Source organism: Pagrus major, chromosome 2, assembly GCF_040436345.1.
Source record: "Pagrus major chromosome 2, Pma_NU_1.0".
Lineage (NCBI taxonomy): Eukaryota > Metazoa > Chordata > Actinopteri > Spariformes > Sparidae > Pagrus > Pagrus major.
The window spans coordinates 15,922,351-15,950,096 of NC_133216.1; the positions used below are offsets into that span (position 1 = coordinate 15,922,351).

General features: G+C 39.7%; 1 protein-coding gene across 1 annotated transcript in view; it reads right to left on the minus strand.

The window, feature by feature from the left end:
- Positions 1-27,746, minus strand: part of sik2b (salt-inducible kinase 2b) — a 45,980-nt gene that overhangs the window by 12,505 nt on the left and 5,729 nt on the right. Inside the window, exons 3-6 of the mRNA XM_073481816.1 lie at positions 22,644-22,707; positions 10,689-10,850; positions 2,708-2,832; positions 1,334-1,457 (exon numbers count right to left, since the gene is read on the minus strand). Of these exons, the coding sequence (XP_073337917.1) occupies positions 1,334-1,457; positions 2,708-2,832; positions 10,689-10,850; positions 22,644-22,707 (475 nt within the window). The remainder of the gene's footprint in view (positions 1-1,333; positions 1,458-2,707; positions 2,833-10,688; positions 10,851-22,643; positions 22,708-27,746) is intronic.

Below are 27,746 nucleotides of genomic sequence, written 5' to 3' on the forward strand. Positions count from 1 at the left end.
GCAACACTTGACTGAGTATTTTTGGGACAAAATGAGCAATCTGAGATAATTTTGGAAACCTGTGAAGTGCATTTTTTAAAAATATTCTGACATTTTCTAGACCAAATGATTCATGGATTAATCAAAAGAATATTGGTAGATGCTTTAAACTGCAATCTGCAGTGAGTTTCAGCTGTGTCATGCACAGATAAAGGATACAAACTCAGGAATTGGGCTGTTTGTTCTGGATAACATGACTCCAGGCTATTCTGTTCAACTATGCACCACAGCCTGTGCAACATGCAACAGCAGGGGAGACACAAGAAAAAAATCTACTGTTGTTATCAAATCAGTAAGTTGGGAGTAGACCACACCGCACCACATCACAGTGCTGAGACATGTTGTAGTGAGAGTTTACTGTGCGGTGCAAGGCTGTGCTGTGCACCACAGCGCTGGCCGGTGAGAGAAACAAGAGCAGATGAGATGGATGAAGAAATCGGCACACTCTGTTCCCCTTGTTCGGGGAACAGGGGCTGGACTGGGGGTGGGGAGGCGGGTTTGAGTGTCAGTTTGGCCACGGAGCTGACATTACACTCCTACATTCCCCTTATGTCTTAACTGTTTCAAGGTCCTGAACAGAGAAAAAAAGAAATCTGGTCGACTCTCTCACCACACCCCCTGTGGAGAAAGTGCTACAGACTTGCAGATGGGATCCAGAGAAACAAGACAAGAGGAACAGACAGGGCCACAGACGGACAGGAAGATGTCTCACAGATAGAGAGCATGAGTCAGACAGACATGCAAACACAGAGAGAGAGACAGACAGGCGAGCTGCTGGAAGGCGTCACTGGCTCTTCCCCAGGTTACATAAACAGCTCCAGCTCTGGACTTAATCTGCTGCCAGCTAGCTAGCACAGCCGCTAACAGCAGGGCTGCTTTGAGACAGTTAGCCAACCTGACTCACCCTGCGGCTTGCGTGCACGCACATGCACACTGACGCACGTACACACATTACAGAGGACAATGACAGAGCCTCTCCTCCTGTATCCAATCAAATGAGCGGAATACTCTCTTGTTAATGAAATGACCCTCTGACTGGGTGCAGCCACAAGAGAGTCTGCCGCTTACATTAATATATGTATGGTGACTGAAATAGGAAAGTGTGAGCGAATGGGAATTTTCACGCCATTTTCACCTCTTCGACTGCATACTGTGATATAAAGGAGACTGGAGGGTGTCTCACAAATACACCGCATGCGTGTACATTTACAGGAATGTGAGGTACAGAGGGGTGGGAGCTGGCACAGTCTCTCATCTTATTTTGTGTTAAATATCCCAGAGAGTCTCTCCTTACCTTCAGTCATGAAGTAAGGGATGCGAAACCTTCCTTCTAGGACTCTCTGTCGAAGCACAGGCAGAGTGGGCCCATCGAAGGGCAACGCGCCGCACACCAGCACATACAGCACAACCCCCATACTCTGTGAATGTGAATACATGCACATATAGAGAACAAGGTCAGGGCAAGTGATAAATCAATCAGAAGTGTCTGGATGTAAGTAAGTAAGCATGATGGCATATAAAAGTGCTGTACTTAAGAACAATTTTGAGTTACCTGAGTATTTCCATTTTCTGCCACTCTATGCTTCCACTTGACTAAATTCAACTAAAATTACTTATATTGCAGATTGCATGCGGCAGCTGAGCCGAAGCAACACATTTTTAAAGTAATTTATTTCATCTGCAATTGGATTTTTTTTTAAAAAAAGAAAAGGATTTTAATAATCAGGAAAATGCTAAATATCAGATCCGATAATCGTCCAGACTAATAATTGATCAAGCCACAGTATAAAGTTAGGGTTGGGTTGTGATAAAAACACACCTCACATGAATGACGGATGAAAAAACTGTCTAGATTGCTGGCGGCCAGTCCTTTATTGGTTTACTGATTTATTTTGAATTGCATAAGTTTGTCATTATTGATGAAGGCATGGCTTGCACATTGTATCCTGTGTGTAAATACTACAGATTCCAAACTGAAAAACAACACGAGGTTATTACCATTTATTTATCCTTTATTTGTGCAGGAAGATCTTGTAACTTATGATTACTTATTTAAGATTCTTCTCTGTTTTTCACAAAAAAGGATGTGTTAAAGTAATTCCAGTATGTTTTAGTGCCATTTTGATGGTTATCGGGATGATATTGTGAATCCCAATTATGTTTGACAGGGTAATCCTGATATATACAGTATATACGTACATGTAAATATGTACTTTGATACAAGTATATTTATAACCAGAAATATCTTATCTATCTATCTATGACTTTTGGGTACTTTTTTTACAACACTGTAAATTAGGTTAAGATTATTGTTTGCATTCACAACCTTACATACGGTACACATAAATACATGGTCTTTCACACATACGAACACATGTAAAAATATGATAGATGATTGCGATAGGCTGGTTGAAAAACTGTGGTTGGGAAACATCATGTGACAGGAACAAATCTGCTGACTGAATCATTCACACTTTGTTTCTATTATTAGATATATGTAATTTCTCAAAAATGAATTGCATCAGCTCATTTCCTGTAGCTTAGTAATGTAAATGTCGAAGTAAAACTGCAGCAAGGAAAGAGATCCATATCTCAATTCAATGCACATGTCGCTGTATTTGGAAAAAAAATGATAAAAATATAGTGGTGATGCAATCACTCATCTTACCCAGATGTCTAGCTGTGGGCCCTCATACTGTTGGCCTTCAAAGACCTCTGGAGCAGCGTAAGGCGGGCTGCCACACCACGTGGCCAGAGGCTCCCCGGGCTGGAAGAAGTTCCCGAATCCAAAATCTACACAGGAAAGAACACCAGGGGAAGTAAAGTAAAGATAATGAATCATTAGGCCCAATCAAACATTAGGCCCTTCCAAAATCTGCTGTGAACATGGTGCTGTATGCAAAAAGGCAACCTCTAACTGTAAGTATGACTGTAAAAAGGGAAGAGGTCAGGCACATGGTGATATTTATAATACAGCTGCTGATGTGCTGAAGTGGTCGAAGTGGACAAAGAAAATGTCCAGAACAACAGGTGAGTTATGTCATTCGTAAGTGTCTCCATGGGGTCTGCAGGTTTTGCATAATGTAATATGTGATCCGCATATTTGTACGTTGAGGAAATGGTGCTTTGTATGAGGTAACCTCCCCTGGAGACTGACATGAGGTCATCAACACTACGCTCAGATTGGTTGTCTGTCTGATTCAACTCCTCAGAGGAACATGAGAGAGAACTTACACTCGCACAAAATCACACAGAAAACGCTGAAAAGTTCATGTCTGCCTTTCATTAAAATCCAACTAAAAGCTGCAGGAATATCTGCCAAACTACACCGAGCCAACTAGAGTGTCTGCAATTACTCTGCCAGCCCCCTTTTTTCTATCACTTCCTTCTCAAACCTTCTCCAGTAAATGATCCTTTGTCTTCCCTCCTCATTTGAGTTTACAAGAATTGCTACTTACTGATCAACAGGAAATTAATTACCGACTATTTGATAATTGACTCTTAATTTCTAAGTTACTTCTCAGAAATGAGGGATTTCATGTTTTTCTTCTGCCTCATTATTATCGTAAATAGAACTTCTCGAACTTGTGACTGGGACTGGTCGTGTTAAGGCTCAACAACAAAGTGAATCAACTGATGATAGATAAGAAAAAATATTCCATACTTAGTTTGTTATCACCGGTACCCTGTGATGGTATCATGGGACCTGACAGCAACAACAGCAGACAATCGGGCTCACTTAACCCTCCACCCCCACCCTTTTTCCATAATTCGTAACAGTTACATAAACAGAAAAATTGTATTGCAAAACAAATAAATAACACTGATAAAAAAAAAAATCTGTCTTACATAATAGGGCTGGAGGTGATGTGGGTTCACACACACACACAAAGACACACAAACGTCACACGCACAAACTAAGCAGTGTGTGAGGGAGTAAGAGAATGTGAAACCGATTCCTTTACCTTTTCTCTGAAAAGGATGATGCTCTGAATCATCATCCTTTACAATTAACCAGACACAATCTACGCTATATGCATATTTAGTCTAGACTGCAGGAGTGGACAAAGTAATAGAAACACACATCAGTATAATGCAATACAGCTCAACAGTGCCACAAACATCCACCAAAAATGATCATCAACACCCCTCTGTAAAACAGTTTCAACAAAAATTGAAAATTATAACATTCATGAGAGGTGGATTTATTGCAGGACTGTACCTAATAAACTGGCAAGTGTATAAAACGGCAGGATGCCAGAGTAATGGTCATTTTTCCTCCATAAATACTAAAATTATTTGGCTTAATTATTGTCCATTGTACGGTGGCCATGAAGGTCAGAACACAACATTACAGAAAACGCAACGACATTTCACAAAACACAACAGTTCACAAGTGTTTCAAGACATGTAGTTGTGTTTGGCGAAATGTTGTGTTTTGTGAAATGTTGTGTCTGTCCTTCAGGGCCACCGCACCATTGTCTTACTGTTCAAAATAATTTAGGGCGTGTAGGTATCTGGAGGCCTAATGCTTTTGAGCTTAACTACTGTTTACTATGATTGCAACATCCATTTCTGGCTGGGGAAGGCAAAAATGCTCCAAAACTGCTTTAAAAATAGGGCTGCAGATGACGACAATGATGCAGAAACTCGACTGAATGCTGAATTTTGACTGTAAAAAGGTGCAGGGAATACTAGCTCACTGGAAAATACATGTAGGAATGAGGTTTTCGAGATTAGCACAGTGCAGACTCCGCCTGAAAAGAAACGAGTGAATGTGAGTCCATGCATTCACGCCATTTAATCACTGCAGTGCAGGTAGTGGCAGGTGTGGCTTAGGCAAAGTGGAGGTTAAAGCGGAGCGCCACAGAGGGGTTTATTACAAGTATGTTTACTGTCTGATGCTGCTGTGAAGGTGCGATGTGAGATGCAGGCACAGCACAGCAGAGCGGAGCAGTGCAGTTGGTTTATCGTCAGAAGCTGTGACCCATTTCATGGAGCTGAATACTGAGCAGACTGGTTGACGTCAAACGCTCCGGCACACTGCAGGCTACTAACAGAACTCATAACTCGTCGGGAAGGGCGGGGTGGGGGAGTGTGTGTGTCGCGCACAAAAGTATTAGCATAATATTAGCCCAAACATGTCACACTGGAATACACTCCAGCAAACGGCTTATAAAACTGTGTTTGTGTGTGTGATTATCACGAGTGTATGAGTGATATCATCAAGCTGCAGCATCCAGCAGTCAAAAATGTTACCGTGTCATTTCTAATAAGGAACGACCATTTTTATAGTTATGGCTGCAGCTCGGGGGGCTTTTTCTCCTTCCTGCTCTTGTGCGTGCTCGTTTCTTCTCTTTTTTCACACTTGTCAACATCTAAAAACTTTTTATTCCTCATTGTCTTGTATCCTCAAATGCTTCAGGTATCCAAAATTTCTTATAACCTAGAATTACCACCACACAGTTGTATGCCTCCACCAAATTGAGTGGGAGTTTACATCCATGTCTGTAGTGAAGTCTTTGAAGGAATTTAATAAAAACATAATATGTAATGTTTGTTAAAAAGGAAGTTATTAATATACTGACTAGTACGATTCAAGTGATTCATTTCCAGTGAGAAACATGCTGTCGTCATTGAGAAACTATTTTTAAAAGGAAGTTTCATCACATGGTGCAACAACTACACCATTCAACCCTCAATCCTTCAACCTGGTAGCACAGAAGATCTATGAGTCATGTTGAATAATGGTCAGAAAAGTCTTTTTGCGGAACATTATGATACCACAGTGATGTTGACCTTTGACGTTTTGCATATAAAATGCCATCACTTCATCATTTAAACCTATTACAAAATAGTGTTACATTTTTCATAATAAACGTATGATTCCTTGAGTTATGGCCACAAAATCCTTGCCGATACAACCTTACTTGGTCTGATATGATGAGTAGCTTATAGTGGCTAACGTTAGCTAATGTTAGAAAACTTTAGATAGATATTCCTGAACTTAATTTAACATTACCACATAATTGTCACATGTTCCCACAGTGGCTGCTATTTAGTAAAAGTACATAGTTTCATCTCAAATATTTACCTTAACCTGAGACTGATTCTACTGAATTTGGCATACATTTGGTTCTAATGCTTGCTAGGTGAGGGCAACATCTAATATGCCATATATGTTTTTGTTCATTTGTGATACCTCCATTACACGTTGTTTTCAGAAAGATATGGTTAAAAGATTTAAAGGCCCTGAAAACATAATTTTTCAATCAGCTTCTTACCCATGAGGAAAGTCCAACATGAACATTGGTGGTTTCACATGAGAGATATCTATATGTATGTTTTTCTGAGTTGAGGATCAGTTGTAAAACGTTGATGTCATGTACCTCTGAGCACCAATTAAGGATATTAAAAAAAAATACATGTTTAAGTGTTAAACTGAAACACCTGAGTAGTTCTTTCTCCAAAATTTTAACTTTGATTGTAACATTAAATATTTATGATTCAATTTGCACCAGAGCCAACACATTTCTAGGGGCCTTAAAAATCACATAATATGATCAAAAGCTGCAGAACAGCTACAAGATGGACCCTGAGGTGAGGTTGTTCAGTCAACTGCTTTTTTCAAGGTCAAAAATGGAAGCTCAATGGGGATGTTTGTTAAAGTGTCATTCAATAAATTAAATTCCTGACATATCGATGTCCTCCAACACATTGTTGAAAAAAATCCTGTATTTGAAGTAAAGCCAGAAAGAAGTCCTGCTCACTGATTTGCAACATAGACCACAATAAACCAATATAACCAGAGATAATAAAGGAATAGCCACGGGGAAGAAAACCAGACAAGTCTCTATTCTATATACTATTGTTTCACAGTGTATTGTATATCAACATATTGTCCAACTCTGCTAGCTTTCATTCGTTTGTATTCTTATAGATGTGTATCTAAAAAGTAATTAGACACCGTTTCTCCAACAGGTATCCTTGATCTGGAGACTGTTTGTACTTTCTACATCACTTAATTGAGCATGAAACACCTTTAGGGTTCAGTGCACTTTCAATGACATCACTCTGTGGATGGTTTCAACCTTGAAAAATTCAAATAATGTAAAATAAAGCTATAAACAGACCGGAGATTTGAGAAAATATATGACATATCAGATTTCTCGGTTCTCTGAGACCATTTTTACCTTGTTTATAAGAATCCCGACACAACCTAACACGTGTAACTGACTGTATATTTTGCTGCTAAGCCACAAAGGACTGCCCTCTGCTCATCCTCTGATCCAGCAACTTGCTTTTGTTTTCTGTTATTTCTCCTCCTCTCTTTCCATCCCCTTCAATCTGCCAACTTGAAGTAAAGGGGCCGTTTGAAGTGAAAACATGAAGGGCACCCCCCGCTGCGGTTCCCCTCTCCTCTGCAGCCACCATTAGCATGACCTTTCTTTGACTGACCGCTGCCTGGTTAAGCTCCGTACAGAATGACCAGAGGTGGCCTTTAGAAAACAGGGAGACATCAGGACCGCAGGAAAAAAACCCAGAAGCATGATGCAGCATAGACACGTAGGTTTGGACATAATTTTCAGACTAGTGCTGAAAGGATTGTTTAAACAGAGAACTAATAGAAATTTTGCTTACAATGCTGCTCAGTGCTTTACATCCAAATTCTACATTTACAGTGTTAGGTATGTATGACAGGTGTAATACAAATAAGGATTTATTAAACATTTAAACAAATTAGAGATCACCCAATATGTTTTTTTTCAGGGCTGATACCGATTATTAGTAATCGAGGAGACCCATATCCATTATATGGAACCGATATACATTTGCAGTAAAAATGAATGTCTTCGTGTCCAAATTTTCTAATAAGTATAATTTACTCAACTTCTGCACTCAAGCACAATTTTATGATACTTTATTAAAGTATTTCCATCTTTTGCTATTATATACTTTCACTCCACTACATTTATTTGATAACTTTAGTTACTAATTACTATTACAGATTCAGATTATTCAGTGTTGACAGGCTATTACTTGTGACGTGTAACCAATCAGATGGAGCTGTGAGCAGGGCATTGAGTGAGACAACAAAGTATTGCATCTCTAAATAAATTTACTTTGTCAACATTCGGACACAAAAAATTAAGATTTTGATAATCTGAAAAATGCTCAATAGCTGCCCCGATAATCAGTCTATCCCTAAAGCAACTGCATTGGAAAACGTTGAATAAAACATTAAAATACAAAAGGGTGGATTTATAAGAAAGCTGTTAAAATTTTTTTTAAAAATCAATAAGATTGAATAAAAGTGAGGATATGTGTATGACTTTAAAGCAAGATTAAAGAGGTGAGTCTTATTTTTTTTGTCTTTAATTTAAAGAAGTTTTAAAATCTGGTGTCCCTGTAAGTCCTTTATTGTTTTATTATATATAGTGCTTACATGGTGCTTTTCACTAAATTAATGTGCACTCAACACAAACAAAATACATATACAATGTGACAGACATTTTATAGACAAAAAACCCCAATCAATCATTTCTTTTTGTTAGTTGTAGCCCGATTTGCATTTAAAAAGTAACCTGTGGAGTGGGTACCCGCTCTAGTTGTCGTCCACACACAGTCCTGCCAACGGTGTCACACTGCTATTCCACTGATCTACAGGTGGCGCTAAAATGCCAAGATATGCAGCAATGTGCCAACAAAGGCAGGAAAGAAGACCAGAAGCTTGCATTTTTTGGATCTCAAGGATAAACGGGTGGTATCTGAATAAATTGCTACACAATAAATGGTCTAAAAATAATCAACACATTAAATGATGTTGAAAATAACCAGCAGCTCTAAATGCAGATTAGATGTACATGAACAGAGAGACAATGACACCAATGTTACAAATACATTCAAGACAATGTGAGGACTGTCTTTCCGATGTACAGTACGAATCTAATATGTACCCATAGGCCTCTTATGGTAACTACTTTTGTTGACGATACAGTTTCCCAGAAATGATTGCGATGAAGGATATTATCGTCCATTTTATGAGACCATTTTATGCCTCTGACAATGACACCCTTTTAAAGAGCAATGAACTAATTATGAAGCATATTCAGACATAATTATTCAAAATAAACAAATCCAAATTAAAATAAAACCAAACAAACAAAACAATAAATGAAACAAAAATTGCACTTAACAGGCAATAAACTGCCAATCCATTTTTTGCTACCTTTTTTTGGCTCGTGTCTGAGGATATGTTCATATATCAATAAGTCGATGAGACAAAATATGTACGATAAGATTTGTACAATAAGTCGACAACCTAGTTATCATGACAGGCCCATGTACCCGTCAAAACTTCTTTACTGTCTGCCTAACTTGTCTGAGCATGTTGTGTATAAGAGCAGTACAGAACGTACCTTCCTGCTGATGTCCTCCCAAGAGACATTTTTTTTCTAATCACAAGCCAGGTAATGTTCTGTTCATTGTTTTCCTGCTTCAAATCTAATCTACCGTGCGGACAATCGGCTGTGAGTCAGACCTGTTTGTGAAAATTACTGCTGGGGTAATAACATCTCAAGGTTATCATCTTGGACCCTTCTGAGAAACAGTAGACATGATGATGCAGAATGAGGCAGCTGAAACACTCGGTTCTCTATCAGTTATTGTATAGTTCATTCTAATTTGTCCTTATCTGATTTGACCTTTTAGAACAAATAAAAGCTACTGAACACTGGCTTTGCCTCGAATGAATGTAAACTGTCATGTTACCCACATTAAGGAACATTTATCAGATCAATAAACAATGGTTTTATTCTATTGGAGTGCATATTGGAGTACATAATACAATGTGTGAAGTCCTTTGAGGATAAGAGGCCATTTTCCCTGGAGCACACATGCATGTTCAGTGTGTCTGGTATCCTTTCACACATATATTTATAGCCGCCCTCATGTGATCAGCTCACCTTAGATGGATTTTAGTATCAGTATCTCTGAATAAAGCCTGAGATAACCCTCGGCCTCTTTCAGAGCATTGTCACAGCTGCAGCCCTGCTGCCTTGCATGCATCGCTCCTTATCACACTCCCTTCATCCTCTCATCCACCACTCCAAAGCAGCCAATCCATATCATCACCTCCTCTTCCTCCTCCTCCTCCTCCAATTAAAGCCAAAGTCTTCCCTCCCACCACCCTCATCCCCTCCCAGCCTCCCCTTCTCCACTCTGGGAAACAGCGGTAGGGTGACATTCTCACTAGTTGGCTCTAAATGCCAGTTGCTTAATAATCACACTTTGAAGCTTGTACTACAGACCTCCAGCTTAGTCTCAAATCTCTGCCTCAGGGTCCGTTCCCCACTCTGTCCTCTAATGTAAGGTTTCTTTCCCAAAATTAAAGCTAGGGGTCACTGGGGAGGGGTTTTTGATCTCCTCTAATCAGTTTTGATAAAGGTAGAGCAAGCCTTTGGATTCTGTTATGGCATCTTTCAGCCATCAGATATCTTGCAAGCAACCTCTGATCACTTCTCAACACTGTGTAAATGGCTTGGACAGGTAGTTCAGACATTTCTGGACTACACCAGCACTGAGATCATTGCAGGCGATGGATCAAAACTAAATGCAGTCATTCATAAATTAGTTTATGAGTACGGTACCTGCAATCTTGATGTTCATGTGGCCGTCCAGCAGCAGATTCTCCGCCTTCAGGTCCCTGTGGACAATGTTGCGGTTGTGACAATACTCCACCGCCGACAGGATCTGCCAGAACTTCCTCCTGGCCTCTAGCTCACTGAGACGGCCGTGCTTCGCCAGGTAGTCTGCAGCCAGACAGCGGAGAGAGGTGATGTTAGAAGTACACGCAGATAATATTTTACACAGTCCTTTCAAACACAATGTAAGGTATCACTTAGTACAGCTGAAAAGAATGCATTTGTGCAGATTTTTCATTCCATCGAGTGTTGGCGGTTTTGTTGAAAGGATAATTTACTTCTGATGAGGTGCAGGCCTGGTGCCAGTAGTAGTTTGCAGCTGCTCTACATTACAGCATGCTTTGTAAAAGTGACTCAGTGCAAGATGGACGGTGTAATTTTTCTTCGGAAACCCCTGTTCTAACCCTGCGCGCGAGTGTGTGAATAGGCAATGGTGGAGAGAATGCACGATGTTGTCATAGCCGGAGGAGGAGAGGGGAGGATGAGATTTCTGAGAACTGGTCTTTCGGTACGTAATGTCCACATTAGTACGAGTTGGAACAGGGTGTGAGTTGAGGGGGGGAGGTTAGACAATCAAGACTAGTGAAAGTAAGTAAAAGTAAAAGTAAATATGATGCTGAGTTCTTACCCAATGAGTACAAAAACATATGATTCATTTAATGTGCTTGAGTTTGTGTTTGTGTAGAAAGATGAAACCAGAGTCTCTTGCTGTCTTTGGGGGGCTAAAGTCATAAATTTAAGCATCTTCTTTATCCAAGCATCCAGATCACTGACCTTTCTCTCTTTGTCTGCTCTCATGCTGCCTTTGCTGTTTTTCTAACCTTTCACACTCAGCGTTGACAAATTTTTTACAAAGTCATCCTGACAGACTATTTTACGGGTTGCATGATTTTTTTGCAGCCCCGTGAACTTTGGAAAGCGTGGTGTTTGTTGCTGTCGGCAGGGTTCCTCTTCACACCTCTCTGTCCAGATAGCTTGCAAACTCTTCAATTCACACTCTGTGGCAAACAAGATAGGACACTCTGTGTTGGCTTCCCCTTCCAGCTGGCATGGATACAGACCACCGACCAAACCCGACGACAATGCACAACAGCCACAACAAAGGCAGCCAACAAAGTTTTATATGAGTAAACCGAGTGTGCAGAATATAAGGAACACAATTATGTGAAGAACCACAAAGGTCAATCTTATAAAAGACCATTTTTGTAATCACAAAGCAGATGGGGACTTGCAGCCTAGTTTGCTCGAGATTTTAAAAACAACTTTTTGCCTGGTCTTTGCATTTGTTAGAAATACCTTTTAACTCTGCCTTTTTCTACACAAGTAATATTGCTGTGACTTTTCTGGTGTGCACACACATTTATGTAAAAGATAAGATCACTGACAGAATTTCAAAACTAGGCCTCTGTCAAGAAGATGCAGAGAAGTCACATTAAGCCTATTTCACAGTCCATTAACTTCAAAAACATCGAGACATCAACTAAGCGTGGGATATTTAAAGTATAGCAACACATATCCTGAGGCCAGCGGCATGCATCATGTTGTAACTCTTCATCTCAACTTCTGAGGGTTGACCAAAAGGCCAGCTGTGTGTTGGAACAAAGACTATACAATAACAATGACTAAAGGATAGACGTAAGTTGCACTATTAAGCTTCAGGGAGATCAAGCTGTTTTGTCCTCAACAGCTTGGTTGATAAATAGCGTCGGACAGAGTGAGAAAACCTGATTAGATAGCGGCTGGCAAATTCCATAGAGGAGGCCATTCAGTGACCAGGGCAGCTTTCATGCAACGCTGCTAATCAAAAAACACACCAGGGAGGGGAATGTGTCGAGGACGTCCAAGTATGCACCTGTGAGAAGGACATGGGTCTAGAGCAAAAACTGCTGTTGGATCAAACCGCTCCTTTAATTGGTCTGCCTCCTCTGAAGCTGTCGGTATGTTTCAACCAAAGCACTTATTGAATGGTCAAACAACAAGAAGTGGTACGAACTAGTTTGATTCCTGCATAGCCCAAACACATTATCCAACCATATTTGACCAAAAGTGTTTGTACTGCAGCTGTTGCACTAAAAGGTGGGGTGAAAAGCCTGCCATCGCATGGACGGGTGTGTCACTGTAATCACTCAAAATGGAGATAACAGCGCAGACTTTATGACTTTCCACTAAGGAATTCATTGTGTTGGACTGGTTTGTACGCAGAAAAAGTGACTTATGTCAAACAATGAGTGAAGTGGGCGTGCATGTTTGGGTTGTTGTTTGACACTAGCCCCATTCACACTGCTCTTTGAGTGCGGAGATCATGCGCCGATTCTCCGCATCCTCCTCTGTGTGAAAGTTTCAGATGCGGAGAGGGGTGAAATTTCGCTGCGGCTCTGATGCGCTCCGGAGGTAGTATCAGAGGCGCAGCAGAGGCGAGCCGGCGTCTGTGTGAATGGAAAAGGCGGAGGCGCGGAGCAGGGGTGTGTCGATCTGATGGTGTTCATGGTCTGACAACTAAACAGATCCTTCACTCAACAAAATAAAGAGAAATGTCCCACAAAGCAACATTACATGACCAAACAACAGGAGCGTAGTAATTGGTAGTGTCTTTGGCAACTTATATGAGGAAAAAAATAGCGCAGTTATACATGGGGAAGTGTCTGTCTTCCTGTCTGTCCTACCGACTCTTCGTCACATTTCTGCCTGAAAAAACAGTGTCTGTCCCTGGCAAAAAACTTTAACTCACCAAGTGTTTGTGTCCTTCCACTATTGTTTTGTTGTAGTTACTGTCTTGAAAAAAAACACCGCAACGCTCAGCCCCCCCAACCGAGACTTCAGTGAACTTTCCCCCAGAAAACAGCATCCCTCCCCACGAGTCAGACAGCGTCCTGTTTACTGATGGTGATTATGTAATTTAGAGCGAAAAACGTAACTTTGTCACTTTCCAGGATGCATGGTGTCAGGATCTCAATCACAACACATTAACAGCATCCATATGGTTCTAAACAGTCAGTGGGTACATGTTTAGATTAACAGGTGGACACCGGCGTGCTGTGGTGGGAGGGAGTGGTGAACTGGATGCGGACTGACTAACCCTGACTTCTGTGTATCGTTACTCACTGAGAGCTCGACTCTCACTCACACACACAGTGTCCGATCTAACTAACAGTCCATAACTGAAAGATATTTAGTTTACTATTACAGAAGACTAAGTATGCTAATATTGCCTTTTTTTATTGGAATTGGAAACAAAACATTTGTGGCATTTTGGTTTAAAAACACAACTATTGTCTCCAGATTTTTTGTCACATGACCCCTCGCTTAATCAACTACTGGTTTTAAAACTCTAAAAAGAATCCCACTTGACTGTTTTAACTCTTTAAACACTGAAATGTTCAACAAACCAAATGCTGAACCTCACAATCTTAATCTTAATTCTGTATCTGTAACGGCAGCACTGTGTTTCTACTGCTTGTTCTACAGTAGCACTTGAAAAACAAGTCATTACTGTCTAAGCCATCATGACACACACACACACACACACACACACACACACACACACACACACACACACACACACACACACACACACACACACACACACACAATGCGGTATGTTGCCCCAGTGGAAGGATGAGTAATCCACTGATACAATGTTGGCGAGGGCAAGGACCTCAGCACAGCGAGGCATACAGAGCTGCATTCTGGGAAAGCGAACAGAACAAGTATGAATCATAGGGGTATTAGGGAACAGCTCAACAACCACTGTGTTCCACTTCTGCTGAGAGCTGTGTGAGGAGCTAAGTCTCTTAACAGCTGCTCAGGTTTGGAGGGGACACACATCATGGGTACAAACTGGCTTTTTGGCGAGACCTCTGGCTGGACTTCAGATAACACAGTGGGCCAGGCATAGAGAGAGAGAGAGTGTGTGTGTGTGTGTGTGTGTGTGTGTGTGTGTGTGTGTGTGTGTGTGTGTGTGTGTGCGTGTGTGTAGGTGTAGAGGACGGAGGGACGAGGGGCAAACACACACACACTCTGTTTCCACATCAGTAACTGATACCCAAACCACTTAAATACAGCAGGCACATTAAAGTCACGTCTATGTGGGTGTTGATAGATGTTGGTGCAGATTTAATACTGGCACCCTCAGGGGTTAAACTGAGCTGGAGCGAGCTGGAGCTGAGAGCTGTCCTTCCATCCAAGTTATAACCCGCCAAAACATTCAGCCAGAGCTACTAGTTGTGACTTCTCCTCCATGGTACAAGTGTTCATTCAGGAAGTATTCAAATAAAAAAAATAGGATTTATTTCTTTTGCCTAAACAAACAACAAACAAAACCCACCTTTATATTTATTGCCAAATTATTCCAAACAGATTTTTTTAATTTAACAGGCCTGTGACAATCATGGCAAATCCCATCCACTACTTTCAAAACCTTTATTATCTAGTCGTGTTTTTTTTCGCTTCTTGTTGTTTTTAATTTGGTTAGATTTGACTGTTTTAAATGCTAAGATAATTGCTCACAATCTGGGAATGAATTTGTTGCTTCTTTAATCGTCATATTGTGACATAAACCAAAAATTACTTCGATTTTGATTTTTTTTTTAATTACGCTGTTTTGTCTCAGGGAAAACGACTATAAAACTGACTCAAAACAGTCTCCATCACATCATGTTGCCCTTCACAGCCACAAATACCTGTAATGGAATTAAAATGGAGGGAGGTAATTCACTAGGGCTGCAACTTAATATTATTTTAATTGTTTATTAATCTGTCTATTATTTTCTTGATTTATCGATTAGAGGTCTGATCTATAAAATGTCAGGAAATGGTGAAAAATGTTAATCAGTGTTTCCCAAAGGCCAGGATGACAGCCACTTTTGGAAGTCAAGGCTAGATTACACTTAAAGATAAAACACTATAATACTTATTTGATATTCCTTCAGGAATGCATGGCAAACAATGTCTATGGTGCTCTATACTGAAGCCCTAATACAATTTACAGGTGTAATCTCAGTGTGTGATCCATAAGCTGCTTCTTAAGTCTGTGATCAGGCCAGTTTGGATAGGATGAGCAGCTTCTTGATGTGATCAGAAAGTCAGACTATTTTCAGACACAACAACAGGTGTTTTGAGGTTGCACAAAACAATGTCAGTGTAACAATGTCAGCTTGTCACTGGCAATTGAAAACCATGGGTGTGTCTGGTAATTAAGAATGACGCATGTCGAGCTACCTCTCCGTGCGTCTGAGGCTCTCAATCCTTATCCTATCTTCTAATCTTATCCTACTGAGAATAATTGTCCACTTCAGGCTTAATAATTAGCTCTTGATAAGAGGTTTTACATGACCAACTTCTGATTCTATATGTATGTGTGAACATATTTCTCTTGGTACAAAATAAGGCTCTATGTTTTAAATGCTTTATCATGTCTATTTTGTGCAGATGACCCTGTTGAATGGCTCAGATACATTCTCTTTGTTTTTCTCCTTTACACAATATGAGGCAACATCTCTGTTTACCTATTCAAGTTTAGTTCACCGTGTATACTTCCGGACTGAAATTTTGTTTTGACTTCTTAAAAACACCATGTTATTTATACAAGCTCCAATTTATTTATTATAAAAAACACTACACGGTCTCCAAATGTCTGAAATCACTGAGGAAGATGAGCACAAATTGCCTCGGCTCAAATGTAGAAAAACATGTCAGGTTTATTCTGGCACAGCATTTTCCTTCACGCAAATGTATCCCTCAGCGGTCGGATCCCTTGAAAGGTGCTATGTAAGACGCTGCCTGTCACTCAACTGAAAACACTTTTTGTTAACATCAAAAGGGAGGAAATCTGCTACCTTTAAGAATCACCAAAACCAAGCACAGGAAGGTAGATATTAACTCTATCTGCTGGAATTTGAAATGAAGACATTTATACTGAAGCAGAATTAAGGACAAACCTGCGTGCCGTTCTAATTAACAAATAGTGAGAGAACATACCTGGAACATACCTGGCATAATCCCTGTCGTGGCAATATATTGTCATCCATGACGACTTAAATATCTAATTGACCGACTCGCCTTTAATTTGGGTAGATATTACTGATGTAGGTCATGTCTGCTAGTCCTGTGTAGCCTGTACTAGAGCAATAACGATTAATCGATTAGTTGACAACTATTTTGATGATCGAAAAAAGTAAGAATTCTCTGATTCCAGCTTCTTAAATGTGAATATTTTCTGGTTTCTTTACTCCTCTATACAGTAAACTGAATATCTTTGGGTTGTGGACAAAAGAAGACATTTGAGGACGTCATCTTGGGCTTTGGGAAACACCGATCACCTTTTTTTTTTTACCATTTGACATTTTATATCCCACACAATGAATCGATTGACATTTTAATCGTCAAAGAAGATAATCGTTAGTTGCAGTCTCAGACACACTACATAGGCCTTTGTCCTTCAAATGTATTATTCACATCATGCGGACAGGTGATGTTGGTTCCTACGATCATGCAGCTGTTGATTGAACAGTAGCAAAAAGACATCTTTGTTGCAAGTCAAACGTCACTGCAATTGATATCAAATGCCTACAAAGATCTTCTGACCTTGGAGACATTTACTTATTTACTTATATTTAAGCCATTTAGGAGAAATTGCTAAATTTATTTTGGGTCACACTTTTTTGTAAAAAATGGGACATTAAAGCCTTGCAAGTTATTTGATAGCAAACAACTGGTCCTACTTTGGCCAGCCAATCCTCCATTTATGTATATTTTCCCTCTTCTGGTCATCAAAGTCAAAGCTGCCACACCCTGGCTGCTGACTGATCTGCAGAAACTGACCCAGTAAATATGAAGGATGCTTTACAGTGAAATACAAATTGACAGCTTAAGTACATAAGAATGTGTGTCAGATAAATAGCCTGAGCGTTTCTTTGAAGTCTCCCTGTCTCATTCCCTTTCCATCAGTCAGACAAGAGATCTGCATGAGTGATTCTACTCACTGCCAGCTATTATACTCCCCTCTCTCCAGCAGTGCTTTCTTAAATATGCATGCCCTACATTTCCCCACCACCTTCCAAATTCAAATGGATGTCCCCTGCTCTCGCCTCTATTCTCTTCTTCCTCCTCTCCCCTCCTGCCTCTGCTCTCCGCAACTCTGCTTTATTTGTGGCTGACCCAATTTTCCAGGTTTGATCCATCCTGCGGTTTTGAGGCAGACTGTGAAAGCGGCACACTGACTGACAGACAGACAGACACAAAGGCACACCGACGAGCTGGCACGGATGCCTCTCCTGTGCCCATTACCGTGCCCACCCGCCCCTCATGCGAGAATGAACCCATCACTCTCCGCCTCCTTGTGCCAAACCCAGCGCCGCTTCTTTGTCTTTACGGCTCCAGACGTACACACACACATATACACTACACCCCTCCTGCTCCTCCACAACACCAGTTTGGTCTGAAGAGAGAATCGGAGGCTCATCCATTGTCTCACTGATTGGCTGTAACAGGGTGGGCTGCTAAGCTTCCACAACTTCACATCTTCCGTTCTCTGTAACCTCTGGCCAGGAGCAGACCTGAGAAATTCATCATGTCAGAAAAGCGGAGGCAACTCTCTGGAGGGCAATAGTGGAGGAAGAGGCTTGGCAGCTTATCCATTTGTCTGAGTGCATCATGACTGAACGACTTGATCCGTCTCTATTTGGAAATCAGAACTGATTGTTCAATTTTGTAAGATTGAATACTGTAATACTCGTCTAATGCTGCAGCTTCCAGTCAGTGTCTGCCTGGCTGAGTCAACGCTGCCATTGCTGCTGCAGCTGATGATGACATATGACTATCTTGCATAACTATATTACATTGTGCAATTGGGGCAGAGGGGTCTGAGGAATCAGGACACAATGGTTTTATAATGCCCTGAGTTGATAACATGAGAAAATCTATGGATTATGGAAAATGAGGCTGACCAATTGTGATCGGTTATTTAAAGAAATAGTTTGACATTTTAAGACTTAGATGAGAAGACCAATAACTAACGTAACGTGTCACGATAACTACATTGCAAAATACAAAAATGGAGTCTGCATTAGATTATGCTCCCATAAACTTTTATTACCCCCATGTATGACGTTTTGGGCCAAGCCCTTCTTCAGACACGAAACAAGTTCAGTGACACACCTGATCAGAGGGGTCAGGTTACTACAATAATGCTAGTGTCTCAGCACTTGTTCACATGGGGGAAATAAAAGTTCATGGGAACATTGTCTAGTGTGCGGACTCTATTTTTATATTTTCCACTTGTGCTACTCTCCAGCATCAAGTGTTAAACGTGCTTAGATGTGTGTGCTTTTATAAACTTTTTGAATGTTATACTGTCCCAGAAATAATTGCGATAAATGATATTACTGTCATTTTAAGACTATTTTATGCCGCAAAAGCAATGAACTTTTAATTCTCCAGAATATTCAGAAAACAGAATTTGAAACAAATAATAAAATATCTGCCAAAAATTAAACTTAAATAAGATAAAACCACACGACCAAAATGTTGAATAAAATTAACTGCATTGAAAGAGGAGGTTGCATTTCAACAATGGGACAATGCTGGACCCAAAAATATAGCCAGCATATTCCAAAAAAATGAAAAGGTAGCACATCTTAAATATCATGCAATATCAAGGTAAAAAAATAAAGGTCATATAAGTCAACCAGATATGTATGATAAGTCTATAACATAATTATCGTGACAGGCAAACCAATAACACTCTCATTAGTCTGTTAGCTATGAAGCTACAGCCATGAGACAGTTAGCTTAGCTTAGGACAGAGACTGGAAACAGGTTGAAACAGCTAGCATAGCTCTGTTTACTGAGTTACATTATTATTATCACGTTTTTCAAATCTGTACTTAGACAAAAGTTCAGAAACATTATTTTTTTCTCTGTCAAGCAAGCTTTTCCCCTGCGTCCAGTCTTTATGCTAAGCTAAGCTAGCCTACCTTTTCCTGTCTGTAGCTACATGGTTAACAGACAGATATGAGAGCGGTGCCGATCTTTTTATCAAATTCTGCAAGAAAGCATAATTCCCACAATGGTGAACTATTCCTTTAAGAATAAGAGCTGTATAGTGAGGTGTTGTGTCACTACATAGCCCGACACAGGCTTAGTAAAGCTGCTATTTGGTTGAACCACATTAGGCTGTGGTGGCTGTAACATACACACTGTATACAGAGGAGTTTTTCTGTCTCATCTCTGTGCACTTCTGTTCTTCTTTCATATTTTTAACAGCACTCTTTTCTCTTTTTTTTTTTCTTGCGTCTGCTTCCCAGCTCTCTCTCTCTAGGTCACAAGAGCAGGCATTGCTGCTGCTGAGTCAACATCACAAGTGGAACACTGGCCTCAAAATCACAAAGACATACACACACACACACACACACACACATACACACAGTGAAGTTTACCGTAGACTATCACTCGAGTAATCCTCTCAGCTACTGTGTCTGAAAGTAGGCTAAGTGCTAAACATTCTCAGACTGTCTAATAGGTGTGGCCAATAATCTATGTGGATCATGATCCACTTAAAGTTTGTCCACATCAGACAGGTCTATACTTGTGCTATAAAATAATTGAATGTACAATTTGGTTCCTGTCTGCATGCTCAGAACTGGAATAATACCATATATATATAATATTTGCTGTATAAATAATCCTGCGACAAATGCAAATAATTGCAATAAATGTGCTCATTTCAATTGAGATTGTGTGTGTGTGTGTGTGTGTGTGCGTGTGTGTGTTGCATGCCAAAATGGACACATCCATCTTCATTTTTTCCAAATTAAAATTATAAATGTCCACAGTTCAACACAAGCACATTTTGTCCTCCAGCCATAACACACGTGTCTCTCTTTTAACTTCGTAATGAAGATAAAAGAGGTTTACCAAACACTTAAAATAAATGACTTTAGCTCGCAGATTGATATAATGAAATCAACATGAAACATTAAATGACCATGTTCCAGTGCCTGCCACGTGTGCAGTGGTGATAGAGGGCATGTGGTGCTGTGGCAGACGAAGATAACTTCTTATCTTTATGTACTATTCTTGTTATGTTCTGACTTGTCTGTCCTTTCCAGCACAAGTGTCTTTATTTGCGTCACTTTAAAGCAGTGTGTGTAAAACACTTATAAGTACCTTGTAAGTTCAGCCGGTTCACTTGGAAACTCCTTTAATGTTTATATGGCAAATCTGAGAGCACTTCCTTATTGGTGACTTTTGTCTTTAAAAAACCTGGTAAATGACTGACTGAAGTTATCATCCATACCAAAAAGGGAGCTTTTTTTCAATCAGTCCCAAATGTCCATAATGACTAAGACAAGATGTCTTTTTTTTCTCCTGTGATCTGCTTCCGCCACTTGTTGCAAAAGGAGATAAACATGTAACATCTGGTTGCTTTAGTCATTTAAAAGATCATTTTGAAAGACCTTCAGGCTGCGTGAATCACAGAGGCTCTGTTTTTATCATCTATTTAGGTCCTATTAAGACTTCTGCCTGTTTACTGCTAGCATTGTACGTTTCAGAATACAGTTTTATGTGATTGTTGCATTTCTTAAAATCAAGAATAGTGTATAAAGCTTGTATGCCTTTATCGTTTCATGATGTTTTCCTCTTCTACACGAGAAAATATTAACATATAGGAGCTGAAATGTAGATAATTAATACATTAAAAATAGATTTTAAAATAAGAAATAACAGATTCCTCATTCAAATCATTTTAAGCAAAAATGGCAACGAAAAGTCTCTGGTTGAAGCTATACACATATAGGAACTCGCTGGTTTTCTTTGTCATCTATGATACTAAACTGAATATTTTTGGTTTCTGGACAAAATAAACTATTTGAAATTGAATATGTCGATGTTGTCAATTAATCAATCATTCCCTTACTCAAATGTCAACCTTTGCGGCTTTTTTTCAGTCCTCTGATAGTAAATTGGCTTTCTTGGCATCTTTCAATATCTTCCAACATTTTTAAGACCAGACAATGAATTGATTAATTGAGAAAGTAGGCAGATTAATCAATAATGAAAACAATTGTTAGTTGCAGCTGTAAATTTCAATGAAAAATTTTAGTTTAGCTCAATCTTAGTTTACCAATTACCATCATATTGCACTGCACAGAAAAATAGTTATTGCATTTAAATCATGGTGTTTAATTAATCCTGAAGGTTTCTACTTCTTCCTTTTCATATGATTATAGATCAGTTGATTGGTGCCGCATTGCTCTGTTAACTGCGTCTCATGTTTCCTTCACTTTGCTTTTTTGTGTGTATTTTTTTTTGTTAATTCAGTTTCTTGACCTCTCCTGTCACGTGTTGGAATTGTGCAATCAGTTATAATGCTGTTAGAAAAGTGCAAATAAAAGTAAACAACGCTGGTGGTTGAAAATATGGTCGTTTAAGTTAAAAGCACAGTCAAGGGTTACAACACAGTATTCAGAATTTAATCTAAGTGACTTGTAACAGTTATGTAGAAAGCAATCTTGGTATCTTGCACAACGTCTGAGCAGTAAACCAGTGAGCAGTGATTCTGCAATACTAATAAATACATCTTTTTCTCTTTGAGGCTGCCTCTCAGTGATGTCACCTTATACGTCAAAAAACGTTTAGTACAGCAATAACCAGCAGCACATGACAAGGGCCATATCAGGACATTGTTCTCAGATAGCCATCAATCGTGTGACCTTTGAGATTGAGGCCTGGATAACTGTGACAGCAGCGCAAGCTCAACAAGACTTTGATACTTCCTTGTTTGTCGAAAACATTACTGACACAACAGTGCAGATCTTTTTTGTGCAACTGATACTTGGAGGAATGACATGGTGAGATAATGTTTGAGGTCAGATTGGTCTTGAACTTGAAAAGATAACTCACCGAAAATCTCCCCATTCTTGGCATACTCCGTGACTAAGTAAAGCATGTTCTTCGTCTCCATCACCTGAAAGAGGGAGAAGACGAAGGAGCAGGGGCCGAGGGAGGGGAGAGAAGAGTGGGAGAATGAATACACAATGAAGACCATGTTTTAAAAGCAGCACTTCCAAATTAACAGTCCCCTGCAAGGAGAGATAGTTAGAATAAGGGAAAGCAAAAGAACCAAACATTACACAACTGTCCACATGGCTTCCTCTGGAGGTTCAACAACAGTGTCTGGCATCCACAGAGTCAGGAGCAAAACAAAATGCATGAATGGCCCAGGCTCTAAAAATGGCATCCATGTAAGAGAACGGAGGTGGACGGTTGGTGTTGCCGAGTATAGCTGAATGGTGCTTAAAACCTCTCGGCCCTCGCACCGAGCCGTGTTGTGTAGGAGGGAAGAGGACCGATTTAGAAGCAGAAACACTCGGGAGATGAATAGAATTAAATGCGGAGGGTAGAATCAGATGGAGAGGGGAGGATGAATCAGACACAGCGAGCCAGACATTCACACTAGAAATCCCACGCTCATTGTTTATGATCAATTTTCCATCTGTTACACTGACCAATTCATGGATTTAGAAAATGAAAGCCAGGTTTTTTTGTTTTTTTAGCTGGCCCTAGTTGTGTAACAAACAACATTGTGTCCTCTCTTTATTGTGGAGCTGGAATACGCCTGATTGATCGAATTAAGCCCGTTTATGGGTACTCAGTATCGTTCAATCAAAAGAAGGAGAATTGTGAGCCAGTACGGCATCTAATCTGGGAAATAAACCCTTCTCACAGCGGACATTTTGACTCGTCACAGCAGGAAAAGCACAGGTGTAACTATTAGTATTAACGACGGCTCTGTGTCATTCAGGTGTGCCAGTAAACCAGCATGTATACTAGCAGGGCCTTGGCACTGGCACACCTGAATGGAATGCAGCCATTAATAACATTAGTTACAACGGTGTTTGACAAGATGAAATATCCACCATGAGAGAGGTCCACTTTGAATTTATGGTGGATATGTTTCTATGGTTTGCTGTTGTTGTAGCTACATGCTAACATGCAAACTAGCTTCATAAGTTGTCCATCATGGATCTGTTAGCTGTCTTAATCAGTCTGGGGAGATGTTGAGGGATAACATTTTTACCTTTAACAAAAGTCTTGCAAGTAGTGCTGGGTGTGTGACACTTTTTAATAATAATTTGGATACAATGAAAGAGTTAACTTTACTTACTTTTACTTAACTCATGTGGTTCTAACTGACAACACACATTAATTAACAGGAAAATCAACGTTTAAGGTGATTTCTTTGCCATTACCTGACACAGGGTTTCATAACGAAATGAAAGGATGCAACTCCTTCGTGCTACATGAACAGAACATATATACACTTATTTAGGCTATAAACATATAAACACACACACACACACACACACACACACACACACACACACACACACACACACAGACACACACAGCCAGGAAATAATTTGTTGTGGTGGAGACAGGCCTCTGTAAAGATGTGGGCACAACAGTCTTCCAGTTGTTTGGCTACGTTGAGTCCCATTTGTCAATTTCATTTCCATGCGATCGTACAGTAGCCAGGATCAGCCTTGAATCCAAGATTAAATCAGCATAACTCTTATCCCGACTCTCTTCCTCTCCTTCCTGGGGCGGTCCGGCTGGTTAGGTTGGATAGTAGAAAGATGCCGTGGACAGTGGTCACATCTCAAAGCCTGCTTGAGGATTTTTTTCTGCTGTAGGCAATACGTGTTTAAGAAAAAAAGCCAGTTTTGTGCAGTCAATTTGCAAGTTGATCTTCAAAATTAGCAATATCAAAGATACACTTTTTTGATACCTAAACAAAGTTGCCAGATGTTAAATGTGGTTTAATCACAAGCAGCTGCACCAGTATTTTGCCAAAATAAAATCATCTAAAATTGGCAAAATTATGATTATAATCAGGATCTACCACATCTAAAAATGACAGAGCCAAACACTGATACATGACAATTGTCAATACAAAAAAAACAAAAGGTGTTGAGGTTTGTTATTTTACAAGGCTACATGTGAAGCCAGTTTGATTCTTTGTGCTTTTGTATGAAATCAGTAACTTCAACAGGATGAGACTATGCTACAGACATTCCTATAGCCGGTGGCTACACTTTAACCATTCATATCACATGTCTGCAACCACTTAACAGTAACAGCCTTGATGCACTGCAAATAATCAGTATACCACTTTAATACAGTGGAGATAATATGTTAATGACATGATATACAGTATTCCTGGCAGACCATTATTGTGAATAACTGAAACCAAATCATGTCATGTAATACATTGTCATACAAGTGGAGAAAACATAGTCTAAATTCCATATTAAGAAATACAAACTGTACTTGGTGTTTACCACTTCAAGGGCTCTGATGGTTCCCTTCTAGAAAGACGCTCACTCCTAACAGACTGATCAGTGTTAATCCAATCAGCTATGACACATAAAAGTAACAATTTGTTGTTGGTTTTTGACAAGTAGTGGGATGAGTATATCAGGCCATGAGGAAGAGCAGCTGCAGTCCCTGTGGTGAATTGTATGCTGAACACAGGCCAGACTGTTTTATTATAAGGTTGTAAATGAATAATTTATGTGTTTAAATGTAATTATGTCAATGGTTTTAAAATTGTGGGCATGAATTGTAATGGGAGGATGTGGAGGTACGGTCATGATCCATCAATTTATTTAAGCATTTCTTGTAACATGATTAATATTCAAATGAAGCACTCATTTTGTATTGGCATTATTATAGACAGAGAGTGGTTTTGTAAGTTGAAAACAATATCCAGTGATAATTTTAGTTGCTTAAAATCTTGTAAAGAGACATCGGCATTCTATAATATGAGGGAATGTGAAAGGAGGATGGTGAGAAGTCAATGGAGAAGCGGCCACACAAGACATGACAAACTATAGTGGGGTCCACTGTTGGGTTGCTGTGTGGCTTCATTAGTTTGGCCTTCTCTTTTGGGCCACAGGGCTGACCCTAGTTTATGGGACTGGAAAGGAAATCACTAATTGACTTGAGCTGATTGGATGGACGGACCACTGGAAATAATGATACACACCAAAATAACACAGCAGAAAGCTGGAACAGAGCCACATGGTTGTGTAATGATAATGAACATTCATTTACTTTCCCTAAACAAACTAACAGGACCCAAAGGCTTATGTAATGCAAGTGAATCACCAAAACTTTTGATTTATTGGTGGTGAGGCCATTCTGTCCCTTTGCCTCGTTAATGTACCAACAAAGTGCAACAGACAGAACAAATCATTTTAGAGAATAAACCGAGTCTCGTAAAAAATTATGCAAACTTCCCTTCCACACCTGGACGTGCATACAGCTACCATAAAAGGTGCCAAAGTGGCATGAGGGACATGACATTTATGAGATCTATTTCTATAAAAATGCTTTTAGCACATATCGCACTACTGATAGTGACAATGGCTCAATTTCAATAGCACAAGAGCAAAGCATGACCCTGGACAGGCATCTTTGCAGTTTGCAAAGAAAGACATGATGCATAGTTCATTTTTAGATAAGCTGAAGGGAGTTAGGCCTTTTTACAGCAGACATTTTAACTTGTCATAGTACTAAAAGCACAGGTGTTACTAATAACATTAATGATTGCTCGCTTCTATTAAGGTGGCCCACCTAAATGTATTAATATTTCCAACTGTGGGTTATTCTGTGACATGTTAAATGTCCTCTATGAAAAAGGCCTATAGGAATGAGAATAAGACCAGAGTTCATTATCAACAGTGTAATTTATTTATTTTATTTTTTTACCATTACAGTGCTGTAAACTAACATTTTTACACTGGTTGCACTGGTGCGCCTAATTTTGTCATTTAGAGGCACCAGCACATAATGTAGGTGCACCCCATGAGACTTTTTCATTTAATTTTTTAACAAATGATCTACATGATTGTTACCAAGAATAAATATGCAGATACACGTTTTATTTATTTATTCCAACAAGAAATTTCAGTAACAGTAAAAACATTTTTTAATCTGACCTGCTGAATACAAGGTGCACAGATTTTTTGGTGAATGTGCGACCAAAATAGTCGCACCCTGGAGCCCTTGTTTTAACACCATAAAGTTGTCCAGTATGTTCAGATGATGTCGACCAGGAAAATACAGAGAACAACACATCAACCTTATGCGTGCAGAGGCAAAACATTTTTATGTTTTAACTTAATTTACTCATCGCATCATTTTGTAGGTGTGTTGTAGGTGTGGTAGCAAAATACAGACCTTAAGTTCAGTGCACATGAGATTCTATCATATCTTTAGAAACTCATAGTTTTAGCCAACTGTAGGTCACATTTAGCTTTGGGTCTTTTTAGCAAAATCATTGTCCAAATAAATACTGACACTGTGTCCCAGTATTTAAATAATTAATACAGAGGGCACTGGGAAGAATAAATAACGTTTTTTAACAAGCCATGAATCCATTCTGGCCTAAAGATTTGACGTTTTACAAAGACATCCACAAATGTGGACATAAAATACATCCATATCTAATATTGAGCAGAGCCTGAAACAGTGGTACTGGTCAGATCTCATGTTCCAATTTATAGAACCTTCAAATACTAACAGGATTTAGTCTGATTCATACCAGCAGCACCTTTACACAGTGCAGAACACACACACTGCGCCGAGTGTCAGTCAGTCATTAACTACACTCTCATATCTTAAACAACCCAGCAATGGCAGGTTATGCTAGGCAGCAGTTGTTTGCTAATGCATTAGAAAATAACCTGGATTGGTCTTCCCTGCGCTTCAACACCCCAGACTGCTAAAGAACCAGAAGAGAAGAACAACAAGAGATGAATTCTGCTCCACCAAACTGATTTGTTCACAGATCAGGCAGAGCCACGACTAACTCTACGTCCCCTCAACAGATGTTGGACTTTGACTATAGCCTAGATCTGAATTCATCTGTTGCACAAACCTGTCTCGATTTTTATTATCTTAAGGATTATCTTGAGTTAGACTTATCAGTGAATTTGA